Source organism: Asterias amurensis, chromosome 13 (assembly GCF_032118995.1).
Source record: "Asterias amurensis chromosome 13, ASM3211899v1".
Classification (NCBI taxonomy): Eukaryota; Metazoa; Echinodermata; class Asteroidea; order Forcipulatida; family Asteriidae; genus Asterias; species Asterias amurensis.
This window is the reverse complement of record NC_092660.1, coordinates 19,984,077-20,000,937: the sequence shown is the minus strand read 5'-3', so window position 1 is coordinate 20,000,937 and position 16,861 is coordinate 19,984,077. Positions and strand designations below refer to the sequence as shown.

Sequence of the window (16,861 nt, the reverse complement as noted above, 5' to 3'; positions counted from 1 at the left end):
AATGTCTTTCCCGACAATCTATGCGATTTCTCTGACATGGCTGCATGATATGACGATTGACTACCTTTTTTTTTTTTTTTTTTTTTTTTTTTTTTATAATTAAGCACAAAGAAAATACTGAAATTCTGACAAAATCTCATTTTAGTGACTAGTTTATGCAGTTTTCGAGTCTTTTCCCCCTAACTCTCCTAAGACAAGCACCGTTTTCAAGATGATTCGGTTTCTATAGTTGCAAATTTTGTAGTCAGTGATCTTCATTAGTATATCATGATGTCCTGTTAAGGAAAATGTGATAGTCGTTGAGGAAAACATTTCATGTTCAAAGAGTGAAAAGGAACATGATTTCCTCATGCCTCTGTGCACAAAACTAAGCACATGTACACCTCAGCAATGGCACACGGTGCTCAACACTGCGCGCCTGAATTGGTGTATACTCATAGAGAATGTGGATGTCACGAAACAGTAGGCCTATTTATATAAGATCAACCACCAAGAAAGAACTGGGAAGAATTTGTAAAATGTGTAAATCTATTTTGTGTTGCTCTTAAAAGAGCTGCGTGCATGGTCGCTACGTTTCGGGTGGTAGACACCGCTCGTCTTCATCAGGAGAAAGCTGAAGAGCAGAGTTATATTAAAAACGTCGAGACCGCACGTCCACATCCAGCAGATTCCCAGATTTCTGTTTTTATTTCACATTTAAGACCGAGGTGTTATAAAACACATAATGACTGGCATAATTCGGTAACTAGTGAGTGACTATATAGAATATGGGCCTATATAATAGGTCCCTCTTCAAAGTCCCTCGGAGGAATAGACTTACACTAGTTACCTACGAAACCCCCAGAGAGAAGTATTTCAGTACATGTAATTATTCAAAAATATTGTTAGCACAAAAACTTACTTGGTTGCGAACACTACGGAAAGCTGTTGATATAAAACATTGTGGGAAAAGGCTCCCTCTAAAATAACGTAGTTTTTGAGAAAGAAGTAATTTCTCACTAAAATATTTAAATTAAAGCACATAATAATTTTTCTTCTATTAATCTCTCGCAACTTCGAAGACCAATTAGTTCTAGTTTTCAGAGGCTTGTTATTTTATACAACATAATATGTTGAGGTGAGACCTAATAAATGATAGAAACCGAATCTGAATAGGCCATGCCTAATTTGATTGACTGATTCTAAATAAAGCACACAAGCGACAAAGCGACAAAGGTGTTTTTTCCTCGCAACTTCCAAGACCAATTGAGTTCTAGTTTTCACAGGCTTGTTATTTTATACATAATAATAATATGGTGAAGTGAGGCCTAGTTAATGATAGAAACCGAATCTGAATATGCCGTAGGCCTAATAAATGTTGTTGACTGACTGAATCTTAATAAAGCACACATTGTGCGACAAAGGTGTTTTTCTTCCGTTATTCTCTCGCAACTTCGAAAACCAATTTAGTTCAAGTTTTCACACATGCTTGTATTTTATACATGTTGAAGGAAGACCTAATAAATGAAAGAAACCGAACCTGAATAGGCCATAATAAATGCTGTTGATTAACTGAATCTAAATAGTTCCAACACCCACATGCCATAGTTATGAACGCTTGACTAGCACCAATGAATAGCCCGTTGGGGTCAATGCGTTTTCAGATATTTCTGGGCTATTCTCTCCACAATCCACCTATACGGTTAGTAAGCCGTTCTTATTACCAACTTCACAGTACAGCAATATACCGTAATATAAAATTGGCATTGCTTTTACAACTTCTCAAATCAGATTAAAACAAATAGCCACAAATTGCACCCAGATTCGGCACTAGCTATACTTTGTTCAGATTTTCAAGTAGTTTTTTTTTATACCGAAAATCACAATATTTGGACAGAAGTATGTTTGTAAAGTGTACTTGATCGACTGATAAAATTTCGATAAGTATGGGAAGTCATTTCCGGGTTCACACTTGGAGTGGTATGGTGGATTGCTATTTTGCTTTTCTGATCGTGATGGCTGAATTAAACGCGCCCAAAGGTAAGTTTAAGATACATGAATCATTATGAAGTTCTTAAACCCAATTTGCTTAAACCACACTTGTACCACACTAAATAAACATTTCCGTATCCTGCCACCACTTTCTCATGAAATACGATGACATAATTTACTCAAATGAGATATTTGTTTGTGTAAAAAATAAGTGAAAAAGTGGTGGCATGATACAGAAAGTTTACCCAAATAGATATAAACCAACGTTAGGTAAATGCTAAGTGTTCGAAAATACTTAATACTTATATAACAAATATTTACGAAGTATCTCAACCTCTTGAAAACCAAGCAAACATTATTTTCAATTTTTTTTTTCAATTTTGGAATTTTTGCTAATTACCCCAGAGAAAAACCCTATAAAAAAAAAAAAAAAACTACTTGCCCCCAAAAAACGATTTGCTGCCGTCAATTTGTGAAACACTTGTCAATTTCCCAAACCAAATATGACAAACTTTCGAGCCTAATTTCTAAATTTATCCACCACGTCTCCTTTAAAGTTGAACCACAGAACCCCAAAGGCTTGGATTTAATTGCTTGACACCCAAAGTATCTGTGGGTTTACAAAACATGATAATACTTGGCGCATGAATTTTGACATAAACTGTGTGGTGCATCCCCAAGGTACAAACCCTTTGTGTATTTATACTTTTGCACTCTCAAAAATTTACTTCTACGATGAACTAAACTTAAAGTTTTACCTGAAGTTCACAGCGTTGCTTTTTTTTCATTCCTCGTTCTTGTTTCACATTTGTAATTTTGTTGTATCTGATTCATTCGTTATTATTTGTTTCATACTAACTTCAGCACATTTTTGTGTATATTTTGTGGGCCTTTAAAGTTTGTGTTTGTTCTAATTGCGTCATGTGACCCGATAAATGGCGCGGCCTATATATCTCTTCTTCTTCCAGGTACACAGAGTACTTTGTCCAGTAATAAAGGCCGTAAAGCAGCAATCTTCTGACAAAAACACCCTGTAGCATTGGCAGTGCTACTATGCCCGAGATGCGTTTCTTGTTTTGATGCGAAACTTGACCTCCCTGACATGAAGGCAGAAAACCGATCAAACGTCTCACACACATTTTGTGTTTAAACACAACTTTGCACGTTAACTGCTTATCATACTTTCTCTGTAACTTTTCCTTACGTGCTTGCACACGTAAGGACGACATCAGAAGTGGTAATAGTATGGAATTATTGACTGCTATGAGGGGCACACAGTTAGAATTATAGGCCCAATGTGATGTCTAAACCATGCCCGAAGCGAAGCTGAGGTCATAGCTATGGTTTTGACATCACCGAGGGCCTGTAATTTTAACTATGTCCCGATTATTAAAGACACTGTTGGTAATTGTCAAAGACTGGTCTTCACAGTTGGTGTATCTCATGTATAAATTAACAAACATGTGAAAATTTGAGCTCAATCGGTCGTCGAAGTTGCGAGATATTAATCAAAGAAAAAAAAACACCCTTGTCGCACCATTGTCACACGAAGTTGTGTGATTCGTGCCTGATTTCAAGACCTCCTGAGTTCTCGAAAATTACTCCTTCTCGAAAACTATACGTCACTTCAGAGGGAGCTGTTTCTCATAATGTTTTATACTATGAATCTCTCCCCTTTACTCGTATTAATCAAGAAAGGTTTTATGATAAATATTTTGAGTAATTACCAATATTGTCCACTGCCTTCAGTCAATAGTTCTTTTATATACGGAATAAAGATTATTCTAATCAACAACAGGTCAATCAACAACAGGTCGTCTGCGAAAAAAGGTCACGCCGTGACACGGAAAGCATTCATGTACATATTGTTGCCTGTTAACATTTTATTTCGTTTTAAAAGAAATATTAATGTCTCTGATTTAGGTGAGGTGCTACACTTGATGATGGCTTCCCCCATGTTGTACGACATAAACGCTTCTGGCACTACGACGTTCACCTGTTTTAGAAGCACACAAACACCGCCATACAGTAGACCGCTGAATCTCGGCATTCAATTCTCAATACGATTTACTTCCAACGGAACAACAGATCAATCGTCAGGAACCCTGGTTGGTGAAACAAGTCAATCCAATAACAGACGTGCTCTGACGGTATCCAATAACGCAACGTATGGCACCAGTGGGTTGTATTCTTGTAACGATCGAAACAATGTGAACTCTTTTACACCTGCTGTGTACAGTATCACTCACACAAGTAAGTTTGTACCTGCTCTTATGCCTTCTTTTATGTAACTTTACTTGTGGTTCAACAAAGAAATATTGACTACAGCGGATCTGATGGACATAAAAATTGCTCCGAAATTTTCGGCGATATCTCAAAAACATTAGTTTTATGTATACGTCTAAATCTATATAGGATTAAAACAATCAAATGGTTTCACAGACAATCAACGATTTTATTTACCATCGTACCGATGCATTCTTAAGTAAACATTATTATTCCGAACACATTTGCATTGTTTATTATTTTGGGAATCGTTTATGTTTTTGAATTCTCCCCAGGGAGAGGAAAGCTCGAGGGATTCTACTTTAACTCCGGAACGCTTATAGTCAACGCTGGAGAAGACGTAACACTGCCAATCCTATCGACCGATGATAACGAAGTCGATTCGCAAGTGTTTCGGTTCAGGAGTAACACGTCACTGTTTTTTGGGAACAAAATAAAAATAGCCTCCTATGAGGTTCAACATGGTGATGTTTACGGGGCGAGGCTAACGGGACCAAATGAACCTGCCAGTTTGATCAGAGTTATAGTTAGAGGTAAGTTCCTTGGTACTGGTTTTGGTTTCCTCCATAAAACATCCTCTAGGGATCTTGGCTAGGAGGTTCCGTGTGAACTAGTTGGTGATAGTAATTTATTATTATTTATTTATTTCCTCAAAACCTCAAAAAGTGGAGAAGATAACAAGATTTATCAAACATACAGTACAAGGGACAGACACGTAAATAAAGAAAGAGGATAACCCTGACGCTCTCGGACGACCCCGGACCAAATTGAAATTTGAAAAAGTATGAAACAAAAGGATTGTAATATGGGTATCTCTATACTACAGGGTCTGGTTTCTGGCTTTGTCTACACCCATTTAGTTCAATCTGACAGGTTGTATGTTCCGTAGTGACTGTTTAATTATCTGAGAGGAGCTAGGATTGTATCGTCTTCTAGATAGTGTATAGAAGTATGGTAGTGTTATGTTCGGCAAACTCAAAAGCATTCAATGTTATAATTGTTGTTTCCAGTTTGTTCGGCTGGTAGATGGGGTCCACCGAGCTGTACAGATGATTGCGATCCATGCTACAATGGAGGAGTGTGTGATGATAAAACAGGTCAATGCATCTGTGCACCAGGATTCAGCGGGACAAACTGCTCCAATGGTGAGCTATAAACAAATCTATAATTCACTGTGGAATTTAACTTTCGTTGAATTAAGATTTAAAAAAAAAACATCAAGTATGTAAATGTATGTCTTCATGTGAAACATCGCTTCAAAAATAATCTAAGCAAGACTTAAACTTTCTTCAACTACCTTTAAAGACCTATAGGCTGCTTCAGTAGAAAATATTCCTTAACGGTTTCTGGTATTAAAGTAGAAGTGAGCAGGCAGTCACAACAAATTAATGGTGCTTGTGAAATGGTTTGGCTAATAACCTTATTATTGTAAGCATATTATGTCGTGCTTAGCATATTTTTTTACTGCAGCCCTGCGAAGTTGGGCTATTGTGTCATATGTACCTAACAGAAAGTTACTCCAAAGCGTTGAAGGTTGTGTTTGATTTTTTGTTCTTCTGAAGCTTGCGGTAAACATAAATTCGGCTGGAATTGTGAATTTGAATGCGGACCAAACCACACTGTTGAGAATTGTACCGGGACACAGTTCAGCTTGCCAGATCCCTATGGATCCAGCTGCATCTCTGGATATTCAGGCAGAGACTGTAACATAGGTAAGAATCTATCACTTGCTGCACGGGTAGTCAGTTTGGTTTGCCTGATCCCTATGGATCCAGCTGCATCTCTGGATATTCAGGAAGAGACTGTGATACATGTAAGACTATAGTATACAGATATTGACTGCTTCGAGTGCTATGGTTAAAACTATGACTCCCGAGGTGATCCCCGGAGCGTTCTATTTTCCCGAGGCGAAGCCGAGGGGAAAATAGAACGCTCCGGGGATCACCGAGAGAGTCATAGTTTCTAACCATCGCACGAGTAAAGACAGTCAATATTTGTATTATAACACCCCAAACATTTCTAAATACTGTACTATTATTATTAAGTTACAGACCTGAATGCTGAAATCCACGGACGCCGCGAATACAGATTGCAAACACTTTTACTTACTGTGTTGCATGTAGTGTCGTGCAATCTGAAATGGTTACAGACTATTAATTTATCATCCTCGTTCACGCAACGGACGTCTGGGTACTGCACGCCATGTGCTCGTCTGTCGGACTAGCGCACGGCGCCATGTGCTAGTCTTCGGACTAGCGCATGGCAAACCGACGCATCATCACACGGCCGTCGTCTAGCAAAACTAAGACATGTCATGTGACGCGCTCTAAACCAATGAGCAGGCAGAATACTTGCAATGGGGTGTTATAATACCATCTATAGTTGAACAGGGAGACACTTTGGTGGATCCATGGATATTCATGGAGAGACTGTGATACAGGTAAGAATCCATCACTAGCCGCACGGGTAGTCAGTTTGGTTTGCCAGATCCCTATGGATCCAGCTGCATCTCTAGATATTCAGGCAGAGACTGTGATACAGGTAAGAATATAGTACCATCTATAGTTGAACAGGGAGACACTTTGGTGGATCCAGCTGCATCTCCATGGATATTCAGGCAGAGACTGTAAAACAGGTAAGAATCCATCACTAGCTGCACGGGTAGTCAGTTTGGTTTGCCAGATCCCTATGGATCCAGCTGCATCTCTGGATACTCAGGCAGAGACTGTGATACAGGTAAGATTTAGCCCTGTAGTTGTCAGGGACTCAGTTTGGTTTAAAGGCACTGGGACCATTGGTCATTCTCTGAGACCAGTATTCTCAATTGGTATATCCCAACATATGCATAAAATAACCAACTCTGAGAAAATTTTTACTCAATTGGTCATCGAAATGGGAAGAGAATAGTATATAAAAAACTGTTACACAAGTTTGTGTGCTTCCAGATGCCTAATTATAGGCTTCAGGCTAAAATCTGTTCAAAATTTGAGTGTGCTAAAAAAATATACGTTACTTCAGAGGGAGCCGTTCCTCACGATGTTATACTACTGAAGCTCTCCATTGCTCGTTTACTAAGACACTGTTTAGGCTAACATATACACTGCCGTGTCTTTAACAAAAAACTGATGGATCAGCTGCATCTCTAGATTTTCAGGTAGAGATTGTGACGTAAGAATCTAACACTATGTGTAGTAGGTACGGGGAGTCAGTTTGATCAAGTCAAATCTGTGTCATAGAATTAGGTTCATACGTTTCTTAAGTGTGATTCATAATATTTCAATTTGGAAAGATAGTCATTTTCAAGTAGAACTACTACTACTACTAATAATAATAATAATATTTATTCGGGCAAGCACATTTACAAGCACATGTACATACATTACAAATATTTAAGAAAACGAAGTAAAACAACAGTGGGGTGCCCAGGGGAGCATAAAAGTTAAAAATATATATCTATCGTCAAGAGGCGTATGTCTCCTAAATCCCAATAAATACATTAAGGCAAAAAGGGCATATACAACAACACAGAAGTTTGTACTTTAGTTGTAACAATTCTACAATTAATAGATTCGTAAATAATCTGGAGTGTGGGTCGTAAACATGACTTACACTTTCATCAATAGAGTGACATCACAGAAATAGTTTAATTGGATATATTTATTTGCTTTACTTATATCTCTTGAATAGAATGTCTTAATGGAATGTATGGTGCAGGATGTACACAGACATGCAGATGTCGGGGATCCAATACATGCGATAAATATACGGGTTGGTGTATCGATACAGGAGGTAAGTATCATCTTAAGTTTTCTATTTTTGGATCCCTGAGGAAACTTCTTACCCAATGTTTCCCTGTACCATACCTTCAAAGATAATTTGAAATGATTTGCAGACAGAACTCCTTGTTGAAAATTGCTCCTTTTCATACCTTCAAAGATCGTTCAAATGGTTGCAGACAGAATTCCTTGTTGAAAATTGCTCCTTTTCCCTGTGGAGACGTATTGTTGTTCCTTTTGTCTTAGGTATCCATAGAAGGAAAAATAAAGAATAAAGTCCAACATTATTATGTTTTCACAATTCAGTTAAATAATTCAGCCGAGTTCAAGATTGTACAAGAGTGCATGATTAAATCTAATAGACATACTTGCAACCACATAGCTCTATGCTATTACAGTATTTAAGTTCGATTTTTTGGCTTCACAACCAGAATTAAGAAATTGAATAAAAAACAAAAACAAATTAAGAATAGGGTGAGTGTCGTAATCGAGTAGTGAAATTAAGCGCAACTTTTTGAAAAGTTTAGTTTAATGGAAGAACAACAATTGAATGTGTGTCTTTGAACTTTTTAATTCAGCGCCATGTTGTGTTTTATAAGTTCTTCTCTGACTTTGACCACTCTGTAGGCTAAACATTATTGTGGAAATCTCTTTCACTTTACAAAACCTTTTTATGTTTTACAACAACAGTTGAACCGAACCCTTACATCCTGTTGATAGTCGTCAGCAGTGTTTCTGGTATCTTTGTGATTGTTTTATTATTGGCGTTAATCAATGAATGTTGCCATCGCCGTGGCAAAACATCATCGGTAAGTTGCATGACTCGTTTTACCTTCAGAAAAGATGTTCGTTTGTTTATTATAAGCCTTTTTAGGTATGAACGGGAGCTTTGTGTATTCTTTCATTTCAGATTTGTTTTCATACAGAAAACAAATTTGTTGTACAATTTTAAATATTTTCTTTGCGTTTTTGTTTTGCATCACGTGATTATGTCACGTGAAATCGTATATACTTGTATAGGCTATCTGTAATCTTTACTATCTTGTTTCTTGTTGAGTGCTATACAATGGCATTATTTGTGGATTGTTTGTTTTGTGGTATTGATGTATTGGTGTTGTTTTTATTGCTGCTGCCGTTGTTGTTGTTGTTATTGTTGTTGTTGATGTTATTGTTGTTGTTCATATTGATGTTGTCATTGTCATTGTCATTGTCGTCGTCGTCGTTGTTGTTCTTGTCCTTGTTCTTGTTATTGTTGTTCTTGTCCTTTTTTGTTTTTGTTGTTGAATAATTAGCTTTATAGTTTCAAAGCAAGAGCGAAAGAAATAAACACAAATTTTAAAAATTAGCAACAACTAAACAGTGTTCGTTGCCCGTTTCTTTCATACTAAACAGGCTACGGTTTCTAACACGGATATGCGTGATCAATCTCGGCACGTCCCTTCGCCAATCCTTGCTCACCGTGACACAGCCAACCCATATACAAACGTTGTCGTTGGTATACCCTCGTGGGCCATGCAGCATTGCGTGGATAGGGAGTTTGTGCACTTTGGTACCGATATACTTTCAATTGGTAACTTTGGGGAAGTGACTGGTGGATCTGTGACTAAAAACGGGACAGTTCACGAAGCTACCATTAGCAGACTCAAAGGTAAACAACGAGCAAACTTGACTAATTGACCAGTACATCCAAACTTAAAGCACGTAGGCCTACAAACTGGTTTATCCATACCTTTAAACAATAGGAATATACCAAACTATGCTTTCCGTACATACTCTTATATGTTAACTAAGCTAAAGGAAAACTATAGTTCACTACAATAAGGAAGTTCTCTTTTAATAAGTCAACATGTAAACTAGTCTAACGATGCATATAAAGCTATCGAAAACAAACCAAGTGTTTTCGTTTTAAATACTATCTTTAGTGGATCTTTTGGTAACCGTTTCAGGTTTTATATATTTTGTTTTCTGTAATTGTGATCGACTGCTTACATTTGTGGGATCTTGTTTTAGACTTTTTCATGATTTTATTTTTCATGGTTTAAAATGCTATAGTTTTTCTTATTATTAATATTGTTCAGCGCCTGGGAGCATTTTTGCAATGGATTTGTCGCTTATATAAATGTTTTTTATATTTTATTATTATAACTATATAAAGGGCGCCATTTTTTATCTGCATGAATTAAGCTCGTCGGGAGATAGGAAGTGCACCTGCGGCTGAACATAATCTGGATATAATTATAATGTATACTGTGTCTATATTATTCAAAGGCATGCACTCTAATGAAAGGCATGCACTATAATGACCCGTTTAGCATATAGGTCGCTGTCCGAGGCAATCTCAGTAAAGTTATCCAAGTCTGTATATAGCCGTGTACAGGTCTTGCCGATCTGGGCACCACAACAAATTACTTCATTGTCTGTGGTTCCCCCTCAGTCGCAGTGTGTGTATAGCTAGGATGATATCCCCACTTCTTCTCACACATCGGGATAAAAGTGTCAGTACTTAAGGTGCAAATTTTGTTCAAAATATAGTGCGCCACCAATAGCCTTTTATTATGCAGGTTTAGCAACAACGTATTGTTTTGGGCTGTGTTCCGAGTAAACTTTCTGTCTCCATTATGATTTGATTTAACTACAGCAACTGCATCACCAACAGATAATGATAAATTTATGACGGCATTCGGGTCCATGACTCGGATTGGCAATCATCCCAACTTGGTCAACATCCTTGGAGTCTGCACACATGATGGTGAGTGACGGTCAAATTCAGAATAACCCGGTCGATTTTAAATACAGGCGATATCAATATTTATTTTAGGGTGAATATTGACTCGAGTTACTTTTTGAGTCCAGTGTCTTTAACTGCTCGGTCTCGACACTTCAAAACAGACCAAATAAAGAACACACTTTTTAAAGATATTACAGTAACTTGCGATGTTGAAGCACTTGAAGACATGTTTGTATTCTTCCCAAACTCTGAACAGATGACTTGTGCGTAGCTCTTGAGTTTATGCCATACGGTAACCTCCGATCTCACTTGAGACGGTCCCGCTTAGCGCCCACAGGAACTTTCCCATCTTCTGAGACGCTGCTTACATTTGCTCTGGATGTGGCCAAAGGAATGCAGCATCTTGCTATGAATAAGGTAATGGCATTTCTGACTATGAGACTCCAACAAATGTGTTCAACGTTGGTGTTGTTTTTGCATATGAGTTATGAAATTTAAACAATGATATGCAGTCAGTCTCCATTGTACGTTGTAGTATATAAATTGAAATTTTGCATTCAGACTGTATTTGAGCCGTGTATCATCACACGCCCAACTTTCTTTCTTTTACTAACGACAACGTTCTGTATTTCTCATTAGATTTGGAAGGAATGTTTACAATACATTAAGCTCGGCATAGATTGGCAATTTATAACTTGATATAATTTCAGACATTTTCTTCAATAGGCTTACGTACCTTTCTAGCTTATCCGTAAGTCTTCATGCTTAGGTTATATCTTGATCCAAATTTCCGTGTGCTTGTTCTTTGTTTTTTTATGTGTCAAGTCTGTCCAAGGCATCTCGCCACATACCTAGTCTTCAGAGACGATGCCTCCACACACACCACTGTTAATAATTTCGCTTCTGCATCCTTTTGTTAATTCAATTGACTAAAGTTCATGTATTCTGTTTACTTTTATTATACATATTATATTTATTATGAGTAGGAGAGATGTCCTTAGCTTTCGATCCAAACCGGACCTTCTTCAGAGGCATAAACATGTACAAACAATCAAATACAAACAAATACATATCAATTTATATATAAAAAGGGGAATGGGATTAAGGGAAGGATCCAGAAAAAGGCGGGAAAATTATAACCAATTAAATTATAAACATAAATTAAAGCCAATTAAATTATATTTATTTATATAGTTTTCATTTTGTATGAAAATAAATTTGAAGTTGAATTAAACTGAATACTTGATAGGCCTATCATTACCTTGGAGATATCACTCGTTTATTGGGACTTTCTTAGGCGCTATAAAAAATAAAGTTGGTAATATTATTCCACAGATAGTTCATCAAGATTTGGCGGCAAGGAATATCCTTCTCGATGGAAATCTGGTTGCCAAAATCTCTGACTTTGGTTTGTCACGTGTCGAAAACACCTACCTGGATACAACAACGGTAACTATTTCTATCTATATTGTGTTGTGCAACACAGGAAACTGACAAAAATGAAGTGTTAAACTGAATGGATTTTGTTTTAAATTGGTCGATAAAACCTATATTATGTTTATTATTATCATTTGTGGATTCACATTTTAGGCTCCCTAGTTTTATTAACCTTTGAAAAACTTTAACTAATAAATAATTTTGCCGAATTAGTTTCAGAAAAGAGTGTCATTTCGCTGGAAGCCACTGGAGGCACTAAACACTGCTAAACACTCATCAATGACCGACGTGTAAGTACAATTTATTTACCATTAATGCTATAACTATATCCAAGCGATTCAATGTGCATATCTCGTGCATAACGAAACCGCGTAAACAACTTGAACGAAGACTAACTATTCTGTTTAGTCGGTCTATAACGGCATTATAGCAATTTTATACAGACCTGCGTAACGCTCAAAGGGTCATTAAATGCATAGGCCATATGCATTTTTTTAAATACACAAAAATTAAATACTGTTATTTTTTCTTGGAAACGCATTTTTGCCAAACAAAATAATACTTTGAAGACCACTCTTGATCTATAAACCCCAACCAGGAAAAAAATATTATGCACCCTTACGAAATCCATACACTAAGAACCGAGTTCTGAGCAGACGATATACTTCAATGAAATCAAGTTTGTGAAGTTTCTAATAATACGATCCACCATTAAAGTATTTCGGACTTAATATACTGGTTATTTGCACTGTCAACGTCAAAAATAGTATCTGAGGATTCTCAAAAATTGACGTTGACAATGACGTACTGCGATTGCTGCAATTTAGTCAGTCAAGAAATACATGAATTTATCAAGGTTCTAATAAAGGTTGTGTTAAATTGGAAACAACTTGTTCAAAGATCTATGAAATGTTAAAAACCACGTGTTTTTGATCGTATTGTTTTTTATCTCATTTGCTCCATTAGGTGGTCCTTTGGGGTTCTTCTGTGGGAAATTGTAACTCTTGGTAAGCTGCTAAACTTACATCCGGGTTTAAATACATCCGGGTCCCTCGGGGTCAAACCCATTTCTGGGTCAGTACAACCCGTAGTAATGTGTGTTAAAAGCACTGGACACTATTGGTAATTACTCAAATATAATTGTTAGCATTTAAACTTACTTGGTTGCGCTGAGCAATGGAGAGCCTTTGATAGTATCAAAAATTGTGATAAACGGCTCTCCCTGTGAAGAAACGTTGTTTTTGAGAAAGAAGTAGTTTTCTCACTAAAATATTTGAATTGAATTCGATACCTCAGCTGTGGTTTCTGTAATAATAATTGGTTGGACTTACTCAGTTTGATGACACAAATGACTGGACAAAGACACACATTGAAGTTAACTGAACATCGCCATGTTGGGACATATGTATTGTCATAAACACAACAGGTCAATGGTCACTATGACGTTTGGACACGTCAACAGTCTCGAATCCAAGGCATCTGAAAGCATGCACGCAACTAGTGCGACCATAGTGTTTTTTCTTCCATAATTCTCTCGCAACTTCGTCGACCAAATTGGGTTTAAGTTTCTCATGAAGCATTGTTTTATTAAATCCAACATTTTGTGTGTTTCCCTTAAAGGTGCAACACCGTACTCAGATATCCCAACTAGTATGCTAGTCTCGAAGTTGAAGTCGGGATATCGCTTGCCTAATCCCAGCTACTGCTCACTAGATATGTAAGACAAGCAATCGGAGACTTTAGAACGCTAGGTGGCAGCAGACTGTGACCGTATTCGAATTGGCGGCTACGGCTAAGTTTCCGCGTCATTATGCGGTGAGGTATAGGACGTCCTGGCAACACCCTTAGCAACAGCCGTAGCCGTAGTTGTAGAAGCCGATTCGAATACGGCTTTCCAGGTCAAATTTTCATTGTTTGCGTAGTTCTGAGGATGCAAACACTACCGCGAACAATGGATTTTACCTGGCATGTCTGCTGCCACCTAGCATCCAAAAAGTCATCCATAAAGTAAAAGTAGGAATCATCACTCCGTCAAATTGCTTTTACATAAACATGTACATAATTATATGGACTGGCGATGAGGTCACGTCCACCTACCCCAATGGACTGTTTTTAGTCACTGTTCACTAATTCATTTTGCGGTTTGGATGTGATGATTTTACCTTACCAAAATGTGCTAACCCATGAAATGTTAACCTTTTCTTATCACTTAAGATATGAATTGATGCACCGGTGCTGGAATGTGACCCCTCGTGATCGACCCAAGTTCCGTAAACTGGTGGAAATTCTATCCGTGTGCAAAACACTAAAGGTAAAGTGGATTCCAAATATCATTTATCGATATTTTTTGAAGATTGGTGTTTTTGCTGCGTTGTTTATTACGTGACGTTAATTACTCACACCTACATTAATAATATACTTGTAAATAACCAGTAGGCATACTTTATTACTGCCATCGTGTAATATAAATGTTTATTGAATTGATTTGAACTATCTTTCTAAAACCAGAGCTAAATTTCAGGGCTGCTTATGTATCTATTTAGCTGAAAATGTTTGTTTAGCTGAATAAAGTGAACAGCTAAGGTGCTATGTCACCTAATGACAGTACGGTATGTGGCTGGTATCCCGCTCACTTCTGCTCAGCGGGAAATTGTTAAGCAACATTTTGTGTTTAAGCAGCTTGTTGGAATTGAAGAATCCAGGTGGTTGTTTTGAGTTTTTTTTCTAGAAAATTTGATACGTATTACACCGGAAAGAAATAATGCAAACAATTTATAACTTCAATATTTATCATTTCAGAATTTCATACGGCTGTCGTCCACCCCTGGTGTGAAGTTTTATGAGATATGTCCAGAGCTCGATGATAACTAAGAAGGGGTAATTGGTGCGTGTGTAGTAGAGGTAGAAAATTCATTGTGTTATTATGTTCAGACAGCGTACTAACTTAGACCCGAACCGGTCTAACTTTTATGAGCAGCGGGGGGTGGTCGTAAAAATAAAAAGCCATTGCGTTCAGACAGCACAGAGTTAAACCCGATCCGGTTTATCTTCGGTTTTAAGAGGTAAAAGTAGACGCGACCCCATTGCTCTAACATCCGGTTTTATTCATCAGATTCACGCACCGAGTATGCCGAGATACTGAGCGCCCCATGCCCTGGATGATCAGACAGGGCATATTATTGGATACAAAAAAATGGCTCAGTCGAACGCGGTAACAGTTAATAGGAGGATATGGGCACTTAAAACAAACATGAACACGACTCGAAATTATTTTTTTAAACAAACAAAATATTGATACAAACCGCCGAGAAAACTCACCAAAATATTGTCCATATTCCATGAAACAGAACACGTTTCATTTTTGTGTTTTGTTTTATACCACTGTTTCCGATTTAATAAATACTTTTAGTTTGTACTTCAATCGATTGGAAGTTGCGATCTCTCAAAAGCTGGTGCCGCGATTTTTATTCCGATTCGTTCATAAACACAACTACACACGTGCAAGTTACGTAAATACATGTACTTTGCAGTATTTTCCCAACTTCCCAACAACGTGGTGACATTGCTGGCGTAGCGAATTTCCCCTACACACAGCCTCGCGCCCACTGCAGTTCATTCTCCTAGATTGAAAGTACAGCACGCTAGTAACGGTGACGGAAATAGAAAGGCACATCCACGGGATCGGTGATGATAACTATGGGATATCAGAGAGTGATCACTATGGGATGGCAGCGCTGTACATGTGAGAAGCAATACAAATTATGCTTCTTCGCTGTGCTGCGCATGAAAAACAGTTTCAATTTATTGTAGGACACTAAACAAAAAAAGCTTGGAAAATATAATTTAGTTTCAAAATTTAATGAATCATGGGCGTGGGCCTGTGTTAAACTGCATACACCGATCGAGAGGGTTTCGCCAACTCGGTAAGCGGCAAGAAAGTAATATAAATACTCGGTGCTTTTCAGCATCAGAGGCAACAGAAACCGTATACAAGCACTCCGGGTCCCGGGCGTGTGCATTGAACCACACAATGGGTCGTCCGTTGTGAGTTAAAACCGGATGTCATTCTGTCCACACGCAGTGTTAAAAGATAAACCCGAACCGGTTTAGACTTAGACCGCCTCGCTTGACGGTTTAAGTTTTGGGGTTTAAACCCGATCCGGTCTAACTTTATTTGCGTTCACACGCACAAAAGTTGAACCCGAACCGGTCTAAGTGGACTTAGACCAACTTTAGCACGGCGTGTGAATGTAGGTTGTTATTTCTTAGAAGTCTTTTGTTACATGTTTGTAAACAGTTTTTAATCCTTTGGTAGTGAAGTCACCCATCCAGTGCATTGTACATAATCAGATAGCAGCCAGGCAGCGAGAGAGGAACACTGCACAATTATGTGTTCTCTCATCACAAGTTTTAACTTCTACGATTAATTTGCCATCTTCAAGTGTATTTTCTGCTATTTTGGACTCGGTGTCCTAACGCCATTTTGATTTTAATTTGTAACTTTTCTTTGGCACTGTGTTTTAGTTTTAATCTGGTTTAACTGTGTTTCAGGTTTTAGTTTTATTTGGGTTTAAAGGAACACGTTGCCTTGGATCGGTCGAGTTGGTCTTTGAAAAGCGTTTGTAACCGTTTTTTATAAAATGCATATGGGTAGAAAGATGTT

General features: G+C 37.7%; 1 protein-coding gene across 1 annotated transcript; it reads left to right on the top strand.

Annotated features, from left to right (window-relative positions):
- Positions 1-1,727: 1,727 nt before the first annotated feature.
- On the top strand, positions 1,728-16,766 carry LOC139946089 (uncharacterized). Its single transcript, XM_071943694.1, has 16 exons — positions 1,728-2,019; positions 3,895-4,224; positions 4,533-4,790; positions 5,268-5,402; positions 5,820-5,969; positions 7,945-8,046; positions 8,724-8,842; positions 9,426-9,681; positions 10,672-10,782; positions 11,018-11,178; positions 12,097-12,210; positions 12,412-12,488; positions 13,165-13,205; positions 13,819-13,915; positions 14,413-14,509; positions 14,998-16,766. The coding sequence occupies exons 1-16, from the start codon at positions 1,926-1,928 to the stop codon at positions 15,067-15,069; spliced, it is 2,214 nt and encodes a 737-aa protein (XP_071799795.1). The 5' UTR covers positions 1,728-1,925; the 3' UTR covers positions 15,070-16,766.
- The last annotated feature ends 95 nt before the right edge of the window (positions 16,767-16,861 follow it).

Excerpts from the sequence above, each read along its gene's own strand:
- LOC139946089 (XM_071943694.1), top strand. The coding sequence starts at position 1,926 with ATGGGAAGTCATTTCCGGGTTCACACTTGGAGTGGTATGGTGGATTGC. Across the intron at positions 4,791-5,267 it reads GATCAGAGTTATAGTTAGAG|TTTGTTCGGCTGGTAGATGG; the intron begins GTAAGTTCCTTG and ends TGTTGTTTCCAG. Across the intron at positions 5,970-7,944 it reads AGGCAGAGACTGTAACATAG|AATGTCTTAATGGAATGTAT; the intron begins GTAAGAATCTAT and ends TCTCTTGAATAG.